At 68.9% G+C, this 15,571-nt stretch overlaps 9 protein-coding genes across 9 annotated transcripts; 4 read left to right on the top strand and 5 right to left on the bottom strand.

Moving 5' to 3' along the window:
- Positions 1-166: 166 nt before the first annotated feature.
- On the bottom strand, positions 167-1,240 carry MICPUN_106889 (predicted protein; the record flags this gene model as incomplete). Its single annotated transcript, XM_002501978.1, has 3 exons — positions 1,033-1,240; positions 368-806; positions 167-343 (listed from the first exon to the last, which is right to left on the bottom strand). Exons 1-3 carry the CDS (start codon positions 1,191-1,193, stop codon positions 167-169), a joined length of 777 nt encoding a protein of 258 aa, XP_002502024.1. The 5' UTR covers positions 1,194-1,240.
- Positions 1,241-1,683: 443 nt separating this feature from the next.
- MICPUN_72485 (ATP-binding cassette superfamily) lies at positions 1,684-2,310 on the top strand (the record flags this gene model as incomplete). Its single annotated transcript, XM_002502357.1, has 1 exon — positions 1,684-2,310. A coding segment is annotated over one exon (627 nt), but the record flags the coding sequence as incomplete, so codon positions are not given.
- A 69-nt stretch (positions 2,311-2,379) lies between these two features.
- On the bottom strand, positions 2,380-3,603 carry MICPUN_108217 (predicted protein). The gene has a single exon (XM_002501977.1). The coding sequence runs from the start codon at positions 3,442-3,444 to the stop codon at positions 2,476-2,478; it is 969 nt and encodes a 322-aa protein (XP_002502023.1). The 5' UTR covers positions 3,445-3,603; the 3' UTR covers positions 2,380-2,475.
- A 314-nt stretch (positions 3,604-3,917) lies between these two features.
- MICPUN_58369 (predicted protein) lies at positions 3,918-5,030 on the top strand (the record flags this gene model as incomplete). Its single annotated transcript, XM_002502356.1, has 1 exon — positions 3,918-5,030. The coding sequence occupies one exon, from the start codon at positions 3,918-3,920 to the stop codon at positions 5,028-5,030; it is 1,113 nt and encodes a 370-aa protein (XP_002502402.1).
- Positions 5,031-5,110: 80 nt separating this feature from the next.
- MICPUN_58368 (predicted protein) lies at positions 5,111-7,639 on the bottom strand (the record flags this gene model as incomplete). Its single annotated transcript, XM_002501976.1, has 2 exons — positions 5,111-7,412; positions 7,524-7,639. 2 exons carry the CDS (start codon positions 7,637-7,639, stop codon positions 5,111-5,113), a joined length of 2,418 nt encoding a protein of 805 aa, XP_002502022.1.
- A 174-nt stretch (positions 7,640-7,813) lies between these two features.
- Positions 7,814-10,141, top strand: MICPUN_58367 (predicted protein; the record flags this gene model as incomplete). Its single annotated transcript, XM_002502355.1, has 1 exon — positions 7,814-10,141. The coding sequence occupies one exon, from the start codon at positions 7,814-7,816 to the stop codon at positions 10,139-10,141; it is 2,328 nt and encodes a 775-aa protein (XP_002502401.1).
- Positions 10,142-10,319: 178 nt separating this feature from the next.
- MICPUN_58366 (predicted protein) lies at positions 10,320-11,987 on the bottom strand (the record flags this gene model as incomplete). The annotated part of the gene is made up of 1 exon (XM_002501975.1): positions 10,320-11,987. One exon carries the CDS (start codon positions 11,985-11,987, stop codon positions 10,320-10,322), a length of 1,668 nt encoding a protein of 555 aa, XP_002502021.1.
- Positions 11,988-12,212: 225 nt separating this feature from the next.
- MICPUN_58365 (predicted protein) lies at positions 12,213-12,920 on the top strand (the record flags this gene model as incomplete). The annotated part of the gene is made up of 1 exon (XM_002502354.1): positions 12,213-12,920. The coding sequence occupies one exon, from the start codon at positions 12,213-12,215 to the stop codon at positions 12,918-12,920; it is 708 nt and encodes a 235-aa protein (XP_002502400.1).
- A 128-nt stretch (positions 12,921-13,048) lies between these two features.
- MICPUN_100377 (predicted protein) lies at positions 13,049-14,496 on the bottom strand (the record flags this gene model as incomplete). The annotated part of the gene is made up of 2 exons (XM_002501974.1): positions 13,049-14,363; positions 14,435-14,496. The coding sequence occupies 2 exons, from the start codon at positions 14,494-14,496 to the stop codon at positions 13,049-13,051; spliced, it is 1,377 nt and encodes a 458-aa protein (XP_002502020.1).
- Positions 14,497-15,571: the final 1,075 nt, after the last annotated feature.

Here is a 15,571-nt window from a genome sequence, read left to right as displayed (position 1 = left end):
GATCCTAACGGAGTCGAACACAAAATCGTAGATTTGTTTCGAGTCGTTTCACCATCCCTTCGCCCTTCGCCCCTACGCTGCGAAGTACTACGCGAAGCTGTTTAATTGCAAATTTTCGTTTACGTATGACAAGTGTTTAACCTTAAACTTCTCGTCTCCCGCTGGTTTAGTACCTGTACTGCGCTCCTCCCTGCGGCGGGGGCGGCTGGGAGTAGCCGTACTGCGGCGGGGGCGGCTGGGAGTAGCCGTACGTGGGCGCGGGGGGCTGCTGCTGCTGGTAGTGCTGCTGCTGGAAATGCGTCGCACCCGCGGGCTGCGCGCCGGGCGGCATCTGGTAGATGACCTGCGGCGCGGGGGGCTGCATGACGCCCTGCGTCGGCGGCCGCGCGTTGGGGTTCCTCATCTTCAGCTGCTCCTGGTGCTGGGTCTGCATGCAGGCGCACACGCTGCAGTAGGTGACGTCGGCCATGCAGTCGAGGATGTCCGCCGCTCGCTCGATGTCGTCGTTCTGCGAGATCATCGCGGCGACGCGGAAGATGCACGCGAGCTGGTTGAGGCACAACATGAAGCCGATGAGGAAGTTATCGCACGGGGTGTTCTCCACGCGCATCTCGTCCTGGATCATGAATCTGTTCGTGGCGACGGCTGACGGGAAGCAGCAAAACGCTTCGACGCACAGGCAAAACTCGGGGCAGGACTTCTCGCCGCACCGGCCGGAGATGCACGTGTCGCCGTTGCAGCAGGTGTAGTTGGTCAGGTCGTTGAACATGATCTCCTTGCGGTGCGAGTACGCCACGCAGACGTTGCTGTGAGGAGATCACGGGACGGGCGGTGAGATGGCGAGACGTGGATGTCATTTTTCGTCTTTCCGCGGGCGGGCTGGCGGGCCGACGCGAAGTTTGAAGAAAAAACACGCCCCGCCGTGGGTCCCGAGGAGCGCGCGGCGGGCTCAGTCATCCCGGGGGAACCGCGCGGGGCGGGATTTCGCTACACGAGGGACGACCGTCGGTTTGAATCCGAAACGGGACGCACCAGCACGCCGCGTAGAGGCAGAAGCCCGGGTTGGCGCAGGGCGCCCCCATCAAATCCGTCTGCCACTTGTTGACGTAGGACTTGCGCGCCTCGGTCATGACGATGCGCGCCTTGGGCGCGCCGGGCTGGCGCTGGCCATAGCCGCCGCCTCCGTACTGCATCGTCGCCGCGTACGTGAACGATTCACCACGGCGCACGCGGACTCGAGCGACCTCTGAAGTGGATCTGGTGACGCGGACGACCACGCTCAAATAAACTCACGTGCCAGGACGGCAGAGGCAGTCGCAAGCCAGGTCAGCTGGTCTCCTGTGCACGCAGGACCAGGTTTGGGAAATCGCCTCTCGGTTGCCGTGAGGTCTGGCGCGAAGCCCCGGGCACAACGAACCCCGCCCTCGGACCATGCTCGCGCTGCGCTCCTCGGTCCCTCGACCCGAAGCATCGATCCGCGAGCGCCGCGACGCGTCCACCTCATCGCCCGCGCGTCGCGATCGCGCCGCGCGAGCGCCCTCGAGGCCGCCCGCGCGTCGTTCGCCTCGGGCGCGGCGAGCGGATGGGGTCGTGACGGGGGTGTACAGCGGCGACCCCGTGCAGACGTCGCCCTACGGCGTGGAGTGCGAGGACCTGTACGTGAGGTACGGGGATCCCAACGACCCGAGGTCTAAGGATGCGCTCCAAGGCGTGAGCCTGCGCGTGCCGCGCGGGTCGATGTTCATGCTCCTCGGCCCCAACGGCTGCGGCAAGTCCACGCTGCTGCGAACATTCGCCGGGCTCGTCACGCCGTGGAGCGGTCGGCTGAGAGTCCAAGCGCCGCGCGCGTTCGTGTTCCAGAACCCCGACCACCAGGTCATCATGCCCACCGTGGGCAACGACGTCGCGTTCTCGCTGAACTGCAGGTACCCGAACATGAGCGCGAAGGAGATGAACGCGCGCGTCCGAGCCGCGCTCGCCGCGGTGAACCTCGATCCGGATGAGTTCATGACTCGGCAGGTCTCCACGCTGTCGGGGGGGCAGAAGCAACGGGTGGCCATCGCCGGGGCGCTGGTGGAGAATCCGCGCGTGCTGCTGCTGGACGAGCTCACCACCTTCCTCGACGAGGCGGATCAGGCCGGGGTGGTGCGGGCGGTGAGAAACGTCGTGGACTCGGACTCGAAAGTCACAGCCGTGTGGGTCACGCACAGGCTCGAGGAGCTGCGGCACTGCGACGCCGCGTGCTACATGGAGGACGGCCGCGTGGCGGAGATGGGCAGCGGGGATTACATCCGGGGGTACATCAGGCAGCAGCAGAGGCAGTGGGAGGCGTCCAGGGCCAGACGAAGGGGGTGAGTAGACGGGGGGGGAAACGACGTTGATATGAGTCGACATCTTACACGTATTCGCGTTTGGCGATTGTTTGGCGATTGTTTGGCGATTGTTTGGCGATGTGATTTGCCTTCGCTTCGCTCGTCATGCGGCGATCGCCCTGGACTTGATCGGCGTGTTCCTCAGCGTCTCGAGCTTGGGAGGGAGCTTCCTCGTCTTCTTCTTGGCCATGTCGTCGTCGTCCTCGATGTCCACGACGACGCCGCCGGTCTTGATCTCGGATCGAACGGCGGCGGCGGCGGCGGCGTCTAGCCCGGGAAACTCGTCCCTGATGAGTCCCTCCGCCCGCAGCGTCTCCTCGATCTCCCTCTGCTTCGCCGCCCGCGCGCGCCGCGCCGCCGCGTCGGTGCTGTACAACGCGCCGTCGTGCCACACGTCCGGCTCGGACTCGACGTAGAGCGCGCGGCGGTTGACCTGGAGGTTTCTGGCGCGTTCTCCGATGATCACGGCTTCCTTCGCGTCCGTCAGCCCGGCGTAGCCGCCACCTTCCGTTCGCTTAATCTCCGCTCGGGCCCTCGCGCCTCGCAGCATGTTCTCGCGGCACAGCTTCGGGGAGTCGGGCGCCTTGCGGTAGTCCACGGGGGGTGTTCCCTTGACGGCGCGCTCGAGGTCGTACCAGCCGATGGAGTGCGAGTCTCCGGACCAATCGTTCATGTCCGGGTTCGCCGCCGCCGCCGCCTTTACGATGGCGGCGGCGACGACGGAGGAATCCGCGCACTCCGTGGATTGCGGGCTCCCGTCCCGCACGTCGAGGTCGAGGTTGCGAAGGAGGCGGCGGCGGAGCGCGGGGTTCTCGTCGAGGACCGCGGCGAGTTCCTTTCCGTCGACGCCGTTGTTCTTGTCCACGTCCATCTGCACGAAGAGCGAGAGCACCTTGGCCTCGAGCTCGGTCTCCTCCGCGCGCTCCTCGTTGGTGAGGACCGCGGATCGCGCGCGGCGCGCCTCGAGCGCCGCGGCGTCGGCGACCTCCGAGGGGGGCGGGACGTTCTTACGGCGCGAACCCTTGGCCTCGGGCTCGGCGTCGGCCTGGGGGGTGGAGGCGCAGACACCCATCGTGGTTCACGCGGGAGAATGAGCTTTCAAAAAAGATATCCCGGGGGTGGGTCGGGGCGGGGAACCGGGCGGGTTCCGTGGGTCGCGCGGTGGACACGGGCGCGGAAACGGCGAAGAGGTCGACGAAGCGAACTCCGGGTGGAAACCGCGACGTCGCAGAGCACCGGCGGATGTGGTTCGCGGGCGTTCCGCCGTGTTGTTGAACGCGTAAAAGATTCAACAACACGCAAAAAATCCCATTGTCAGACTTCATCTTTGCTTCATCTTTGTGGCTTCGCTGCCGAAACCTGACTGGATGACTGTGCGAAGAATTTATGATAAAGGTAAGTCCCTAACTGGCCCGCATACGTTTTTATCGGATGACTCATTTCCACGTCATCCAAAGATTTCGTTCGTCCCGATATCCCGGGAGCCCGAAACGTTGCCCGAGCCATTCCAACGGCGGCGTCCGGCGCGCGAGAGGAGCCAGCGACATGTCCTCGACGGTGTTCGCGTCGACGCGTGTCGCCCCGGCGTGTCGCGCGCGCGATCGCGCGACCAAACACCGGCGCGCGCGCCCCGACCCGCGCGTCCCGAGGGAGTTTCGTTCCCTGAGGGCGCCCGCGCTCGAGGGGGACCATCGCGCCCCGGTCGACGGGGCGGGAGCCAGAGGAGCGCCCCGTCGGTCGAACGCGCCCCGGGCGATCGTCACGCGGACCCGGCGCGATCACGTCGCGTCAACCTTACTCGCGGTCGCCGTCTCCGGGCTCGTCAACGCCGTCCCGGTGCCGACGTCCTGGGCCGAGGACGCCGCCGCGAGAGCCACGGGTGACCGCGAGACCGAGACGGTGCTCGCCAACGACGACCGGCGGGAACGCGAGGGAGGATCCGTGCTGGGCGCGATGGAATCCCCGATGTCGTCGACGACCGCCGCGATCGACGCCGCGGAGGTGGCCGTCCCGCTCGAGATCATCGGCGGGAACCGCCCCGCCGTCGCGCGCGACGACTCCCTCCCGGATGAGATCTCCGTCGCGGGGAAGGTTTTGACTCGATACGTGGACGAAACCTCGGGGTACTCCGTGGCGGTTCCCGCGGGATGGGCCAGGGATCAGCCCGCGGCGAACACCCCGGAGTTCCATCCCGTGTCCGAGTACGGCGGCAGGAGGTTTCGGGTGACGGTGACGCCCGTGGGGAAAGTCTCGAGCCGATTGCTGGCGTCGCTCGCGGATTCGGATTCGGAGGAGATCCAAGACGGAGGGTTCGAGTCTGCGGCGGCGTACGCCGCCAAGGAGGCTTCGAAGTTTGCGCCGCTGGAGGGCACCCCCGCGGCGAAGGCGGCGGGGATCAACGCCACGACGCAGATCCTCGACGCGCGGGTGTCCGAGGACGGGGCGTATTATTACTACTCGTTTCGTTCCGAGGGGGTGTACCCGTTTCGGTTTTGGGGCGCGAGCGCCGTCGGTCCCGGGCAGACGGGCGGGGCGAGGAAGCTGGGGCGGCGGGACGTGGTGTCGGTGGTTGCGCAGATGCCGGAGGATAAGGCCAAGGAGGAGGACTACGAGCTGCTCAGGGGCGTGGTGGAATCCTTCCGGGTTTTCGACTATTAACTCGACGACTAGCTAGTACGAAGGTACGAAGGTAACTCGGCTTCCCGTTTATTAAACACTCGCGTCCAATCGTCTCGGCGTCAGTCGCCCATCAGCAACGGCGACTCGCTCGCGGGCTCCCCGCCCCCGCTCGACGCCAGCTGCGCGCTCCTCTCGTGCAGATTCTGCAACTGCACGATGTAATCCTGTATCGCCTCCATGCTCATGTCGTCGCCAACCGCCCTCGGACGCGGGCTCGGCTCGGCACCCGACCTCGCCTTGGTCCCCGACTTCTTTCCCGAGCCCGACCCCGCCGTTCCCGGCGACGGCGTGGCCTTCGCCGGCGCGTGCACCCACTCCGGCCGCCGCGGCGTATCCTCGTCGTCGGACGCGACGGCTTCAGATTCGAGAGCGATGCCGATCGCGCCAACCCCGGCGATTCGAGTTTTGGGGTTTAAACTCCTCTCGTCTCCCGGGGATGGCGCGGCGCCGTCGCCCGCGACGCGGTTAAACGCGCTGGAGCCCGGTCCCCAGTCCAGTCGCCTGGGTCCGGCGCCGTCGGCGTCGGCGTCGGGATCGGAACCGCGCGCCTTCGGATCATCGGACAAATCGTCATCGGAATCGTCTTCGCCGCCCGGCGTCGGCGCAGACGTGGGCGACGCGTTCATCGCCATCGCTCGGCGGGAGAGCGCGATGGCGGCGCGCGCCTCGGGCGTGCGCCGCCCCGCGCCCGTGACCCACCCGCCCCCGCCGGCGCGATACCGCGAGGACGAGCGTTCGGGCGGCGTCTCTGGCGTTCGAAGGAGCGCCGCCGCCGACGCTCGCAAGCCCCGGCCCCCGCCCCCCCCGCCGCCCTTCCCGCGCGCGTCCATCGCCGTTGATCGCCCCGAGGCGACGCCCTTGACCGTCGACGCGCGCGCGAAGGGCGCCCCTTTCCCGGCGGCGGACGACGCCACCCCGCGCAGCGTCTTGTGCTGACTCAGCAGCCGCCGCTCGAGCGATTTGGCGTACGCGTCTTTTTCCTCGCACTCCGCCTCGAGCCGACCTTGCCGCTCCACCAGCCACTGCAGCCTGCGCAGCGCGCCGGTGAGCTGCGCGTTGTGCCGCCTCGAGCTGGCCGCGGTCGCTTTTCGCAGCTCGGCGAGGGCGCCGTTCGCTTCCCTGCTCTCGGCGCCGAGCTCGACGACGCGGCGCTCCGACTTTTCGAGCCGAGCCCTGAGCTTGGAGTTTTCCTCGGCGACTTTTTGCCGATCGGAGATGAGCGACCCGGGGATCCGTTGGCCGCCGCCGCCGCCGCCGCCGCCGCCTTGAACGCCGTCGTGCCCCCCCCCGACGCCCCCGACGCCAGAGGAGGACGACGCGTCGACGGGGCCCAGCGCGAGGGGCGCCGGATAGGACGGCGGCGGCCTCGATCGCGCCAACATCTCCGGGGTGAGCAACGCGTCGAGCTTTCGCTCGAGCTCGGACCCCCCCGCGGTGGCCTCCCGCAGCTCCTCCGCGCGCTCCAAGCTCTTCTGCCCGGCGAGGTACAGCCTCTGCGCCGACGACAACCGAGTGGTGAGCTCCCTCACCTTCCCCTCGTTCTCCTCGTTGGAATCTCGCAGCGCCACGAGCTCGTTGGACAGCGCCACGTTATCCTTGGCCAGCGCCTCCGACGCCACAGCCAGCTCCTGGAGCGTCCGCCGCTGCCTGTCGCACCTGTCCTCGAGCTCCGCGACGCGCCGCGCGCCTTCGCCCACGGCGCGTTCCCTGGCGCGGTCCAGCTCGTGCGATTGGAGCACGAAATCGCCCTCCGTCGCGGTGAACCTTCGCCTGGCGTCTTCGAGCCGAACTCGCAAGCCGTCGTTTTCGGCGAGTAACGTGGCGTTTTGCGCCCTCACCCTCTCCAGCTCGAACCTGAGCGTCGCTTCCTTGTGCGCGAGTTGCTTGGTGAGAGACGGATCGAACGCCGCTCTGTGGTCGCGGGTTCGATCCCGGGCGGTGGCGGCGGTGGACGGTCGGCGGGTCGTCGTCGCGGATGGTCGACGACGATCGCCGCGACGATGATGGTGATGATCATCGTCGTCGATGGCCGGGGTCCGAGCAGCCGGGGACGGCGTCGTCTTGGGCGATCGCACCCCGGAGTATCCCCCGCCCACGCGCGTGATCGTCACCGGCGGGGCGTCGTCCACGTCGTCGTCCGCGGGCAGGTTCGCGTACGCCACCGACGGGCGCCTGCTGCCCGCGGGGGTCGTCGCGGTGGTTTGGTGGTGGGCGGCGGATCTGGCGCTCGCCGCGCCGGTGGAGTGCCGCGGGCTGCGTCCTCCGTTGACGCTGGGCGGGTGGAGCCGGTACGCCGGGGACTCGGGCTCGCTCGCGTGGCTGAGCCTGCGCTCCTGCCGGTCGGTCGCGTCGAACTTGGACCTGGGGAGGGGTCGGGGGAAGGGTCAGGAGGCGGGGCGCATTTGTTAGTTCCTCCCCGTCGCCGGGCGGGAAGGGGGGGATTACGGATTCGGCCCGGGCTCGCGCGCGCACCTGAGGCTGGGGGCGATCTTCAGCAGCGCATCGCGCTCGTCCTTGTCCAGGCTCTGGAAGAAGCTCTTCCGGGGAGACACCATCGTCCCCGAAGGAGGCCCCCTCTTGCCCGACATGATAGCGCGCCTGGCCGAGTGACGCCTACGGGCCACATCGGTCGGAGCCCCAGCAACGACTCATCCGCCGGCCGCTGAAAGAGACAACCGACCGTCTGCCGACCGGTCTTTTTGAAGCGAGTTTGAATTTGCGCTCGGACAGCCCGGCCCTCGGAGGGCACAACGCGCGGCGCGATGACGACGACGGACGCGACGCGGATGGAAGACGACGACCACGCCACGCACGCGGCGCTCCGGTCGTCCAAGACGGGCGTCCGCGACTCGCTCGGCTCCACGATCGTTCCCCCGCCTCCCTCGGACTCGGCCTCCGACCGCTCCAGCTACGACGATGATCTGGACGAGGATCTCAGCGCCGTGGACGGCGACGAGGAGCGGACGATGGAGGACGAGGACCCGGACCCGGCGTTCGAGACGATCGAGCGCGGACCCCTCGCGGACTTCGACGACGACGAGCTCCGCGGGATACTCGCGCGAGCCGACCTTGACGCCGAGGACGACGACGAGGATTTCCTCGACGACGACGACGTCAACGACGAGGTCAACGACGAGGAGGATCTCGGGGAGGGCTCGGCGAGACGGGAGCCGATGTCCACCTCTGCGGCGCTCGCCGCGCTCAAGTCCACGCGGCCGCGCACGGCCCGCGCACCCTCCGCCGCCGCCGACGTTTCCCTTGACGCCGCGAGTGGCAAGAAGAAGAAGCCGCCCAACAACCCCGGCAAGATCGTCGGGCCCAACCTCGCGGCGAAGGCGTGGTTCGCGGATCTCGCCACCCTTCGCAACCGCCAGCGGCTCGTCGAACACCGCGAGCTCGCGCCCGCGCTGGACAAGCTGGATCCCGACCTCGAGTCCACCGCCCGACGGGACGCGGAAGCCTCGCGGCGCGAGTGCGCGGCACTGAGCGGCGACCTCGCGGGGCGGCTGAAACGTGTTCGAGAAGCCGTGAACGAACTCGGCGTGCACGTGGTCAACATCCGCGGCGGGGACGAGTACGTCCGCACGCTCGGGCGGTTGATGGACGGCGCGGAGAAAGACATCGTCGCGCTCAAGGAGGCGCAGCGATGCGCGTTTGACGCGCTTCAAGAGGAGGAGAAGGAACTCGCGCGATATGTGGACGATTTCGCGTCGCGATTGGACGATCCCTCCTGGGGCGCGGGCGCCTCGCGCGCGCTCGTCGCGGGCATCGACGCCCGCAACGCCAAGGCCCAGCGCAAGATCTACGGCACCAAGCGACCGGTCAGCGCCGGGACGGTGCTCCGCGGCGCCCCGAGGGATGAGCCGTGGACCGTGGAGAAAACGTCGCATGCTTTTTCAGCCGACAAGACGCCGGCGAAGAGCGCTTCCAATCCCAGTTTCCAATCCCCGCACTCCACATCGTCCAAGCCGAGGCCCGCGACCGCGAGGGACCCGGTCGGCCCGTGGGCGCGCGGCGTCGCCACGACGTCCGCGCGACGCACCCCGGGTCGCGGCGGTGACTCACCGGGCGGTGACTCACCCGACACAGCTGGCGCCGACGGATCCCCCTCGAAACGAGCGCCCCCCCCCGCGGTGACCGAGTACGAGCGATACATGTCCGACTACGGACCCACCGGCGGCTGGGCCGACGTGGACCACTCCCGCTGGCGCCGGTGCCTCGCGAGGTGCAACATGAACTACGGCAACGCGGTGGTTCTCGCCGCGGAGGAGTTGGCGCCTTTCGGCATCGAACGAGCCGAGGTTGTCCGGCACGCCAGGTGGGACGCCGAACGGGAGGAGCTTCACGAGGCGCGCAAGGCGGCGGTGGCGCAGTGGCGCGCGGAGCAGCGCGAGGCGGAGCGCACGAAGCGCGAGGCGCTCGACGACACGTTGCGCGCGAGGGAGGTTAGCGCCAGGCGGGAACGCGAGGAACGTTTCAACGCGCGCAGGCTGGAGGAAAAGGCGAGACTCGCGGAGTGGCGAGAGAAGAAACGATCGGAGGAGGAGGCGGCGTTAGCGGCGCGGCGCGAGGCGGAACGCGTCGCGGTCGCCGCGCGAGCCGAGGCTGCGCGCGTCAAGAAGAAGGAGCGCGAGGAGCGCGAGGCTCGCAACGCGGCTCGAGCGCAGGCGAGGTGGGAGGCGGCGGAGGCTGCGAGAGCCGCGGCGGAGGCGGCGGCGGAGGCTCTGATACCCAAAGCCGTGGACGTCTCCGCGTCCGAGGCCAAGGCTGAGCGCGACCGGCTCGCGCAGCGCGCGTTGGAGACGGCGAAGAAGCGCAGGGAGGCGGCGACGGCGAGGGACAAGGCTTTGTCGGAGAGGCTCGAACGGCAAAAAGCCGCGGCGGAGAAGTTGGCGGCGAGGCGGCGGCTGGCGGAGGGGAGGTCCGAGGAGGTCGCCGCCGACCCGGATCGGGTCACCCGCGCCACCGCCGCGCACGCCATGCGGGTGGCGAGCGACAGGCCGGACCGCGGGCTGTTCGACTCGAGGCCGGCCGTGCAGTACGTGCAGCACAGGGCGACGCCCTCGTGGACGAGCGGGGTGATTCGGTGAGTCTAACCGTCGCGGACGTTTTATCACATCGCATCGTATTCGCGCGTCTGCGTCGTCGTCGTGCGTCGCCGAGACTATCGTACACGTCGTGCGTCGCCTCGTCTCTCGTCTCCTCGTCCCGTCCTCTCGTCCCGCCTCGTTCGGCACTCGCGGCCCGCTCGTCTACACCGCCGACGCTTCACCGCCCCGCCGGCTTCGCCCCGCTTTTCTTCGCCAGCCTCCCCTTGCTGTCCCGCCGGCTGCCCTCCCACCCTTCACGGCGGAATAGATCCGTCGCGTCGGCGTCGGCGGCGGTCGCGGGCGGCGCCGCGAACTCGCGCATCGCCGCGGCCCACCCGCGTCGACCTCCGCCGCGCGCCGCCGCCGCCGCCGCCGAGCCCATCGTAGGGACACCCGCCGGAGCCGACGCCGCAGTCCCCGGAACAGCCACAGCCGGCGCGACGGACAGAGGCAGACTCGGGTTCCCGGGCGACTCGAAAGTTCCCGGGGCGAACGTTCGCATCGTCGCGCCCGCGAACTGCGCGCACGCGCGTAGGTCGCGCAGGAGCAGCCGCGCGGTGGCGCCGGGCATGGACCGACCCCACATCTTCACGCGGAACGCCGGCGACTTGCGTCTTGATTTTTCAGCCGGGACCGGAACCGGAACGACGACTCGCGCTTCTCGGCACAGCAGGCCGTCCTCGTCGTCGTCCGCCGACGACACCCCGGCGTCCTCGTCGTCTTCGAAAGACACGTCGCGGTCCAAAGCGGCGGCTTCGAGGCTCGGATCGAGGTTTCTGTCCCGGCCGCACGGGCGAGGCGGCGCCGCGAGAAACGCCGTCACCAGGTCCGTTTCTTGAACTCCCCCGTGCGTTAAATCCGTACGGACGACCGCGGAGATGGACCAGTCGCGTCGTTCGTGTGGGTCGCACGGGGCGTCGACGTCGGCGACGATGGTCCACCGCGGCGGGGTGGCGGTCGGTAGGAAAGAGGGCGACGGGGGATCGTCGTCGGGAAAGACCTCCTCCTCCGCGCGGCGCAGGGCGGTCGTTCCCCTCTCCGAAGAGGAGGAAAAGGAGGAGAGGGAAAGGGAGGAAGGGGAGGGGTGGGAGGTCGCCATCGCCGTCGGACTCGCCGCGCGAGACCTCGCGCGCGTCTCCGGCGCCGCGTCCACGTCGTCGGCGAGATCGTCCTCCATCTCCACCCTCGACCGCCGGCGCCGCCTCGACCTCCCGGCGAAGAGCACGAAGAGCGCCACGACGCACACGTCGAGGAGGAGGAGCAGCTGGACGACGCGCGAGAGGGCGAGCGCGCGCGGGGGGTCGCGCACGAGCGCCTCGGCTCGATCGACCCAGAGCGGGGCGGCGGGGGAAGGAAGGAGGTGAAGCCGCGAAGGAGATGGGGACGCGACGGGGCACGCGACGGTCGAGGGCGCCACCGGCGGGTCGACTCGCGTCGCGGGAAGCCCTCCTCCTCCTGACCCGCCGCCCCCTCGAACCGCGGGGAGCGTCGGGAGTTCGACCCTGGCGAGGACGCAGCCGCCGCGGTGGGAACGGACGGACGGATCGAGCACGGTGACGACGCCGCGGCTCGTCGCCGCCTCGCGCGCGTCCAGCCGGAAGAGGAACTCCCAGCGCGGCGCGCACGCGCGCTGCGCGAGGGTCACCCTCCCGCCGCCGCCCTCGACCGCGGTCTCTCCCGCGGCGGACGAAGAAGGTCGGAGCGCGAGCTCGACGAGGAGGCAGGGCGGGGACGCGCGGGCGCGGCGGTCGATCGCGCGCGCGTCGTCCTCGGCGGGTGGCGCGGCGACGCCGAAGAGGATCGAGACGTTCGGCGGGCGCAGGCGCGAGACGGGGATGGCGGTCATGCGGCGCGCCGCGGGCGCGTGTGACCTGACCGCGGGGCGGCAAGTCGGGGGAACCAAGCAGCCGTGAAGAGCACAGCTGTTGCTCGCGCGTTTGGTATCGTCAGAAACCTCGGCGCGTCCGAGAGACTTCTTCGTTAGGACCGACGGGCGCGACCCTTGTTCCTCGGCGGGCGTGAGCGCGTCCTCTCACGGCGCTCGTCGCCCCAAACCTCCGCGCGCGCGGCCATGACGCCGGACCCCGACACCCTCGCCAAGCAGCGCGAGCAGCTCGCCAAGCGCCGCGCGCTGCGAGCCTCCATCCCCGAGGAGGCGGCGCTCGAGGCGGCCGCGGCGGCGACGGCCGCAGGGTCGCCCGCGGTAAGTTCCCGCGGGTCGTCCGAGGGCGCGGCGATCGCCGAGGCGGCCGCGGCGATGGCCGCGGGAGACCCGACGCACCCCGCCACGCTCTTCGCCTCCTTCTCGGCGCGCGACGCGGGGGAGCGCGCGGCGTCGTCGCGCGCGGCGGCGGCGGCGGCGGCATATCATCAAGCCGACGAAGACGCGCACCGACTCGCGGTCGCAGTCGTCGACCCGGTGAGCGCCCCGGTGAGCGACGTCGCCGCGCAGACCGACCCGCCGCCGCCCGCGCCCCCGAGGGTCGTCCCGATCCACGATCCTCCCACCGTCGACGTCTTCGCCGCGGTCGTCCTCGGGCTTCTCGTCGTCGGGGTGGTGGCGTGCGCGTGCGTGTTTCCCGCGCAGGGCGCGAGGGACGCGAGGGGGGACGCTCGGCGGTGGGAGACGACGCTCGCGGCGTGGTCCATCGCGAACGATCTCCCGAGGGTGGCGTCGCTCGAGGGGTTCTACGCGGGCGCCGCGAAGGGCGCGCGGGGCATCGAGGCGTACCTGCCGCCGACCGAGACGCGCGACGAGGACGGGCGGACAAACGGATAAAGTCCGATGAAGGAATTTGGTTTTCCAAGGCTATCGTGGCGCCGCTGTATCATACTTCTCGTCGTGGGTAATGTTACCTTCGTAACACTTAATAAATGAGATGGCGTCCGTCCGTCCCGTCCCGTCCATCAGAACGCGCTGGAGAGCACCGCCCCGAGCGCCCACGCCCCGACGCCCCACGCCGCCGCGAACGCCGCGTTCAAACCGATTTGCCTCGCGTCGTCGGGGACGCACGCGATTTTCAAATCATTCGTCACCGCGAATACCCGCTTGCTCACGCCCACGTAGAGCGCGGTGCACAGCGCAAAGTTGAGCATGGGATGGCCGGGAACCAGGGCCATCAACGCGGACGGCTGCGCGTTGGGAACGTTCGACGTGGACAGCCAGATGTGAAACTGCGAGATGTACGTCTCCAGCGTGATCTTGCCGCACCAGCAGAACAGCGACACGTGCCACGATCGCAAACCCCGAGTCAAGTTCCGGAGGATGATGAACCCCGTGATCGGTATCCAGCTCGTGTACGGGTGCAGCGCGTTGTACTCCAGCTTGGGCAGCACGTACACCGAGCTGTACCACCAGTACATCGCCCCGAGCGTCGCCGCGCCGATCGCGCACTGCGCCGTGACCCGCCGCCGTTGGTCCATCTCGTCGACCTTTTTCATCGCGGATTCAAACCGAGGGTGAAAAAACGCGCACGCCATCCCGTGAATCCACACGTACCTATCCAGCCCGCTCCTGAAGAACCACTCGTGCATCGGGTCCACGTCAGGCTTCTTCGGGTCCACGTACTCGAACAAGCCCTGGAACGGCCCGAACACAGCTGTGAACACCCCGGGTATCTCCCACAAAACGTAACACGCGGCGAAGCACACGGCGAATTTTCCGAGGACAACGTTTGTGCTCGTGTTGTGCTCGCGGCCGACGTAGAGCGCAAAGTACACCGCCCACGTGAACAGGGTGTGCATCGGGCATATGTAGTAGAGCACGTAGTCGTTCCTCATCGCGAGGCACACGAAGAACACGAAGAAGTTGAGCCTCCACATCATCTGCGCGAACCTGTGAAAGGAGAAATCCTTCCGCACGTAATAGTACGAGAAATTGCCAAATCCCGTCATCCACACGTACGCCGCGATGAACACCCGTATCGCGTTGTAAATCTCCGACGCCTTGAAGTAGTGGTACAGCAGGAACAGCACCTGCATCCACCCCTTCCACTCCTCCGTCTGCTCGCGGTTCAAAGGCGCGTTGGACCGGCACTCCTTCGCCGTGGTGAACCATCCGTACGCTCCCAGCGCCCCGAAGATGGCCCAGAAGAGATCCCTGTCGTAGTGCTTCTCCGCGTCCGGCACCGCGCCGCTTCGATCGGCGATCCAGAAGAGCGCGAGCACGCACCCGAGCTCGGTCCACGCGCGGAGGGTGTCGCGTGACGCGATGAGCGCGCGCCTGTCGCCGAGGAGGCATCGCACCGGCGCGAGCTTCGCCAGCTGCTCGTCCACTCGCACGATCGGCTTGACCGGGGCGGTGTCGCCGCCCCGCGACGCCCGCGCCGCCTTGGCGCCGGACTCCGCATCCCCATCCCCCGCCGTCGCGTCCTCGTCCTTCTTATCGACGGGACCGAGCTCCACGTCCCCGAGCGAGAGCGCGCTGTCGCTCCCCGGCATCGCATCCGCCCCGTCGCCGCCCGCCTTTTTGTCATCGGACGACGAGGGAGATTGCGACGCCCCGCGCTCGCTCGCGGCGCGCTCCGCCGCGATCGCGCGGTGCGCCAGCTCCGCGCGCGTCCACAGGGTCAAGATGACGGAGAACGTGATGAACACGGCGATCTGCGCGGCGCCCGGCGGGGGCGAAGCCCCGGGGAGCTCGTCCACCACCACCGACCCGTCGACCATCGGCGCGTGGCTCGCCGCGGGAGGGAATGAGCGGCGCACAGGTGCCGAGGCTGTCACAGCTGGTGTCTCAGTGAGCGGTTCCTCGGGCCACTCGAGGATGCGCGAGCGCGAGCTGACGCTGTGGGAGCGCGTGTTCCCATACGGAGGCATTCCCCTGTGGCGCTTCGTCTGCGCTTTCGCCATCTTCGGCCTATTCCTCGTCTGGGCGGGGCATCACGACCGCCTGCGCGCGAGGGAGCGGCGCGCGATCAAGCGCACGAGCAAGCACGCCGTGTGAAGGAAAGCAGCGTCGAGTTTGAAAAATGGAGCCACCGCCGACGCAGCAGGGTGCGCCCGCGCCCACCTCCGCGCGCGAGGCGCGGCCCCTGCAGCGGGCGCCGCCGCAGGACGATGAGATGTACGGCCAGCCGAGCCAGTCCGCGGGCGGCGCCAGACTCGTCGCCGCCATGGAGCACGTCGACCGCGTCGTCAACGCCTTCGTCGAGGACATCGGACGCGCCGTCGCGCAGGTCCGCGCCGAGGTGGCTGCCGAGCGCGACGTCTCCCTCAGCTCCATCGCTCGCGCGCAGAATCAGCTGGACGACGCCTACCAAACGCTGCAGGCGGAGAAGGCGGACTTCGAGACCCACCGCGTCGCCATAGAGACCGAGCTCGAGCGGCGATGGACCGAGCTCAAGAACGCGCAGGAGAGGGACAAGGAAGAGCGAGCGCAGGTGGAGCGCGAGATTCGCGAGATGTCGCAGAGGGCCGCGGCGGAGACGC

This window comes from Micromonas commoda, chromosome 5 (assembly GCF_000090985.2).
Source record: "Micromonas commoda chromosome 5, complete sequence".
NCBI classification, from domain to species: Eukaryota; Viridiplantae; Chlorophyta; class Mamiellophyceae; order Mamiellales; family Mamiellaceae; genus Micromonas; species Micromonas commoda.
The sequence above is the reverse complement of the archived record's forward strand: the minus strand, read 5'-3'. Positions and strand labels throughout refer to the sequence as shown.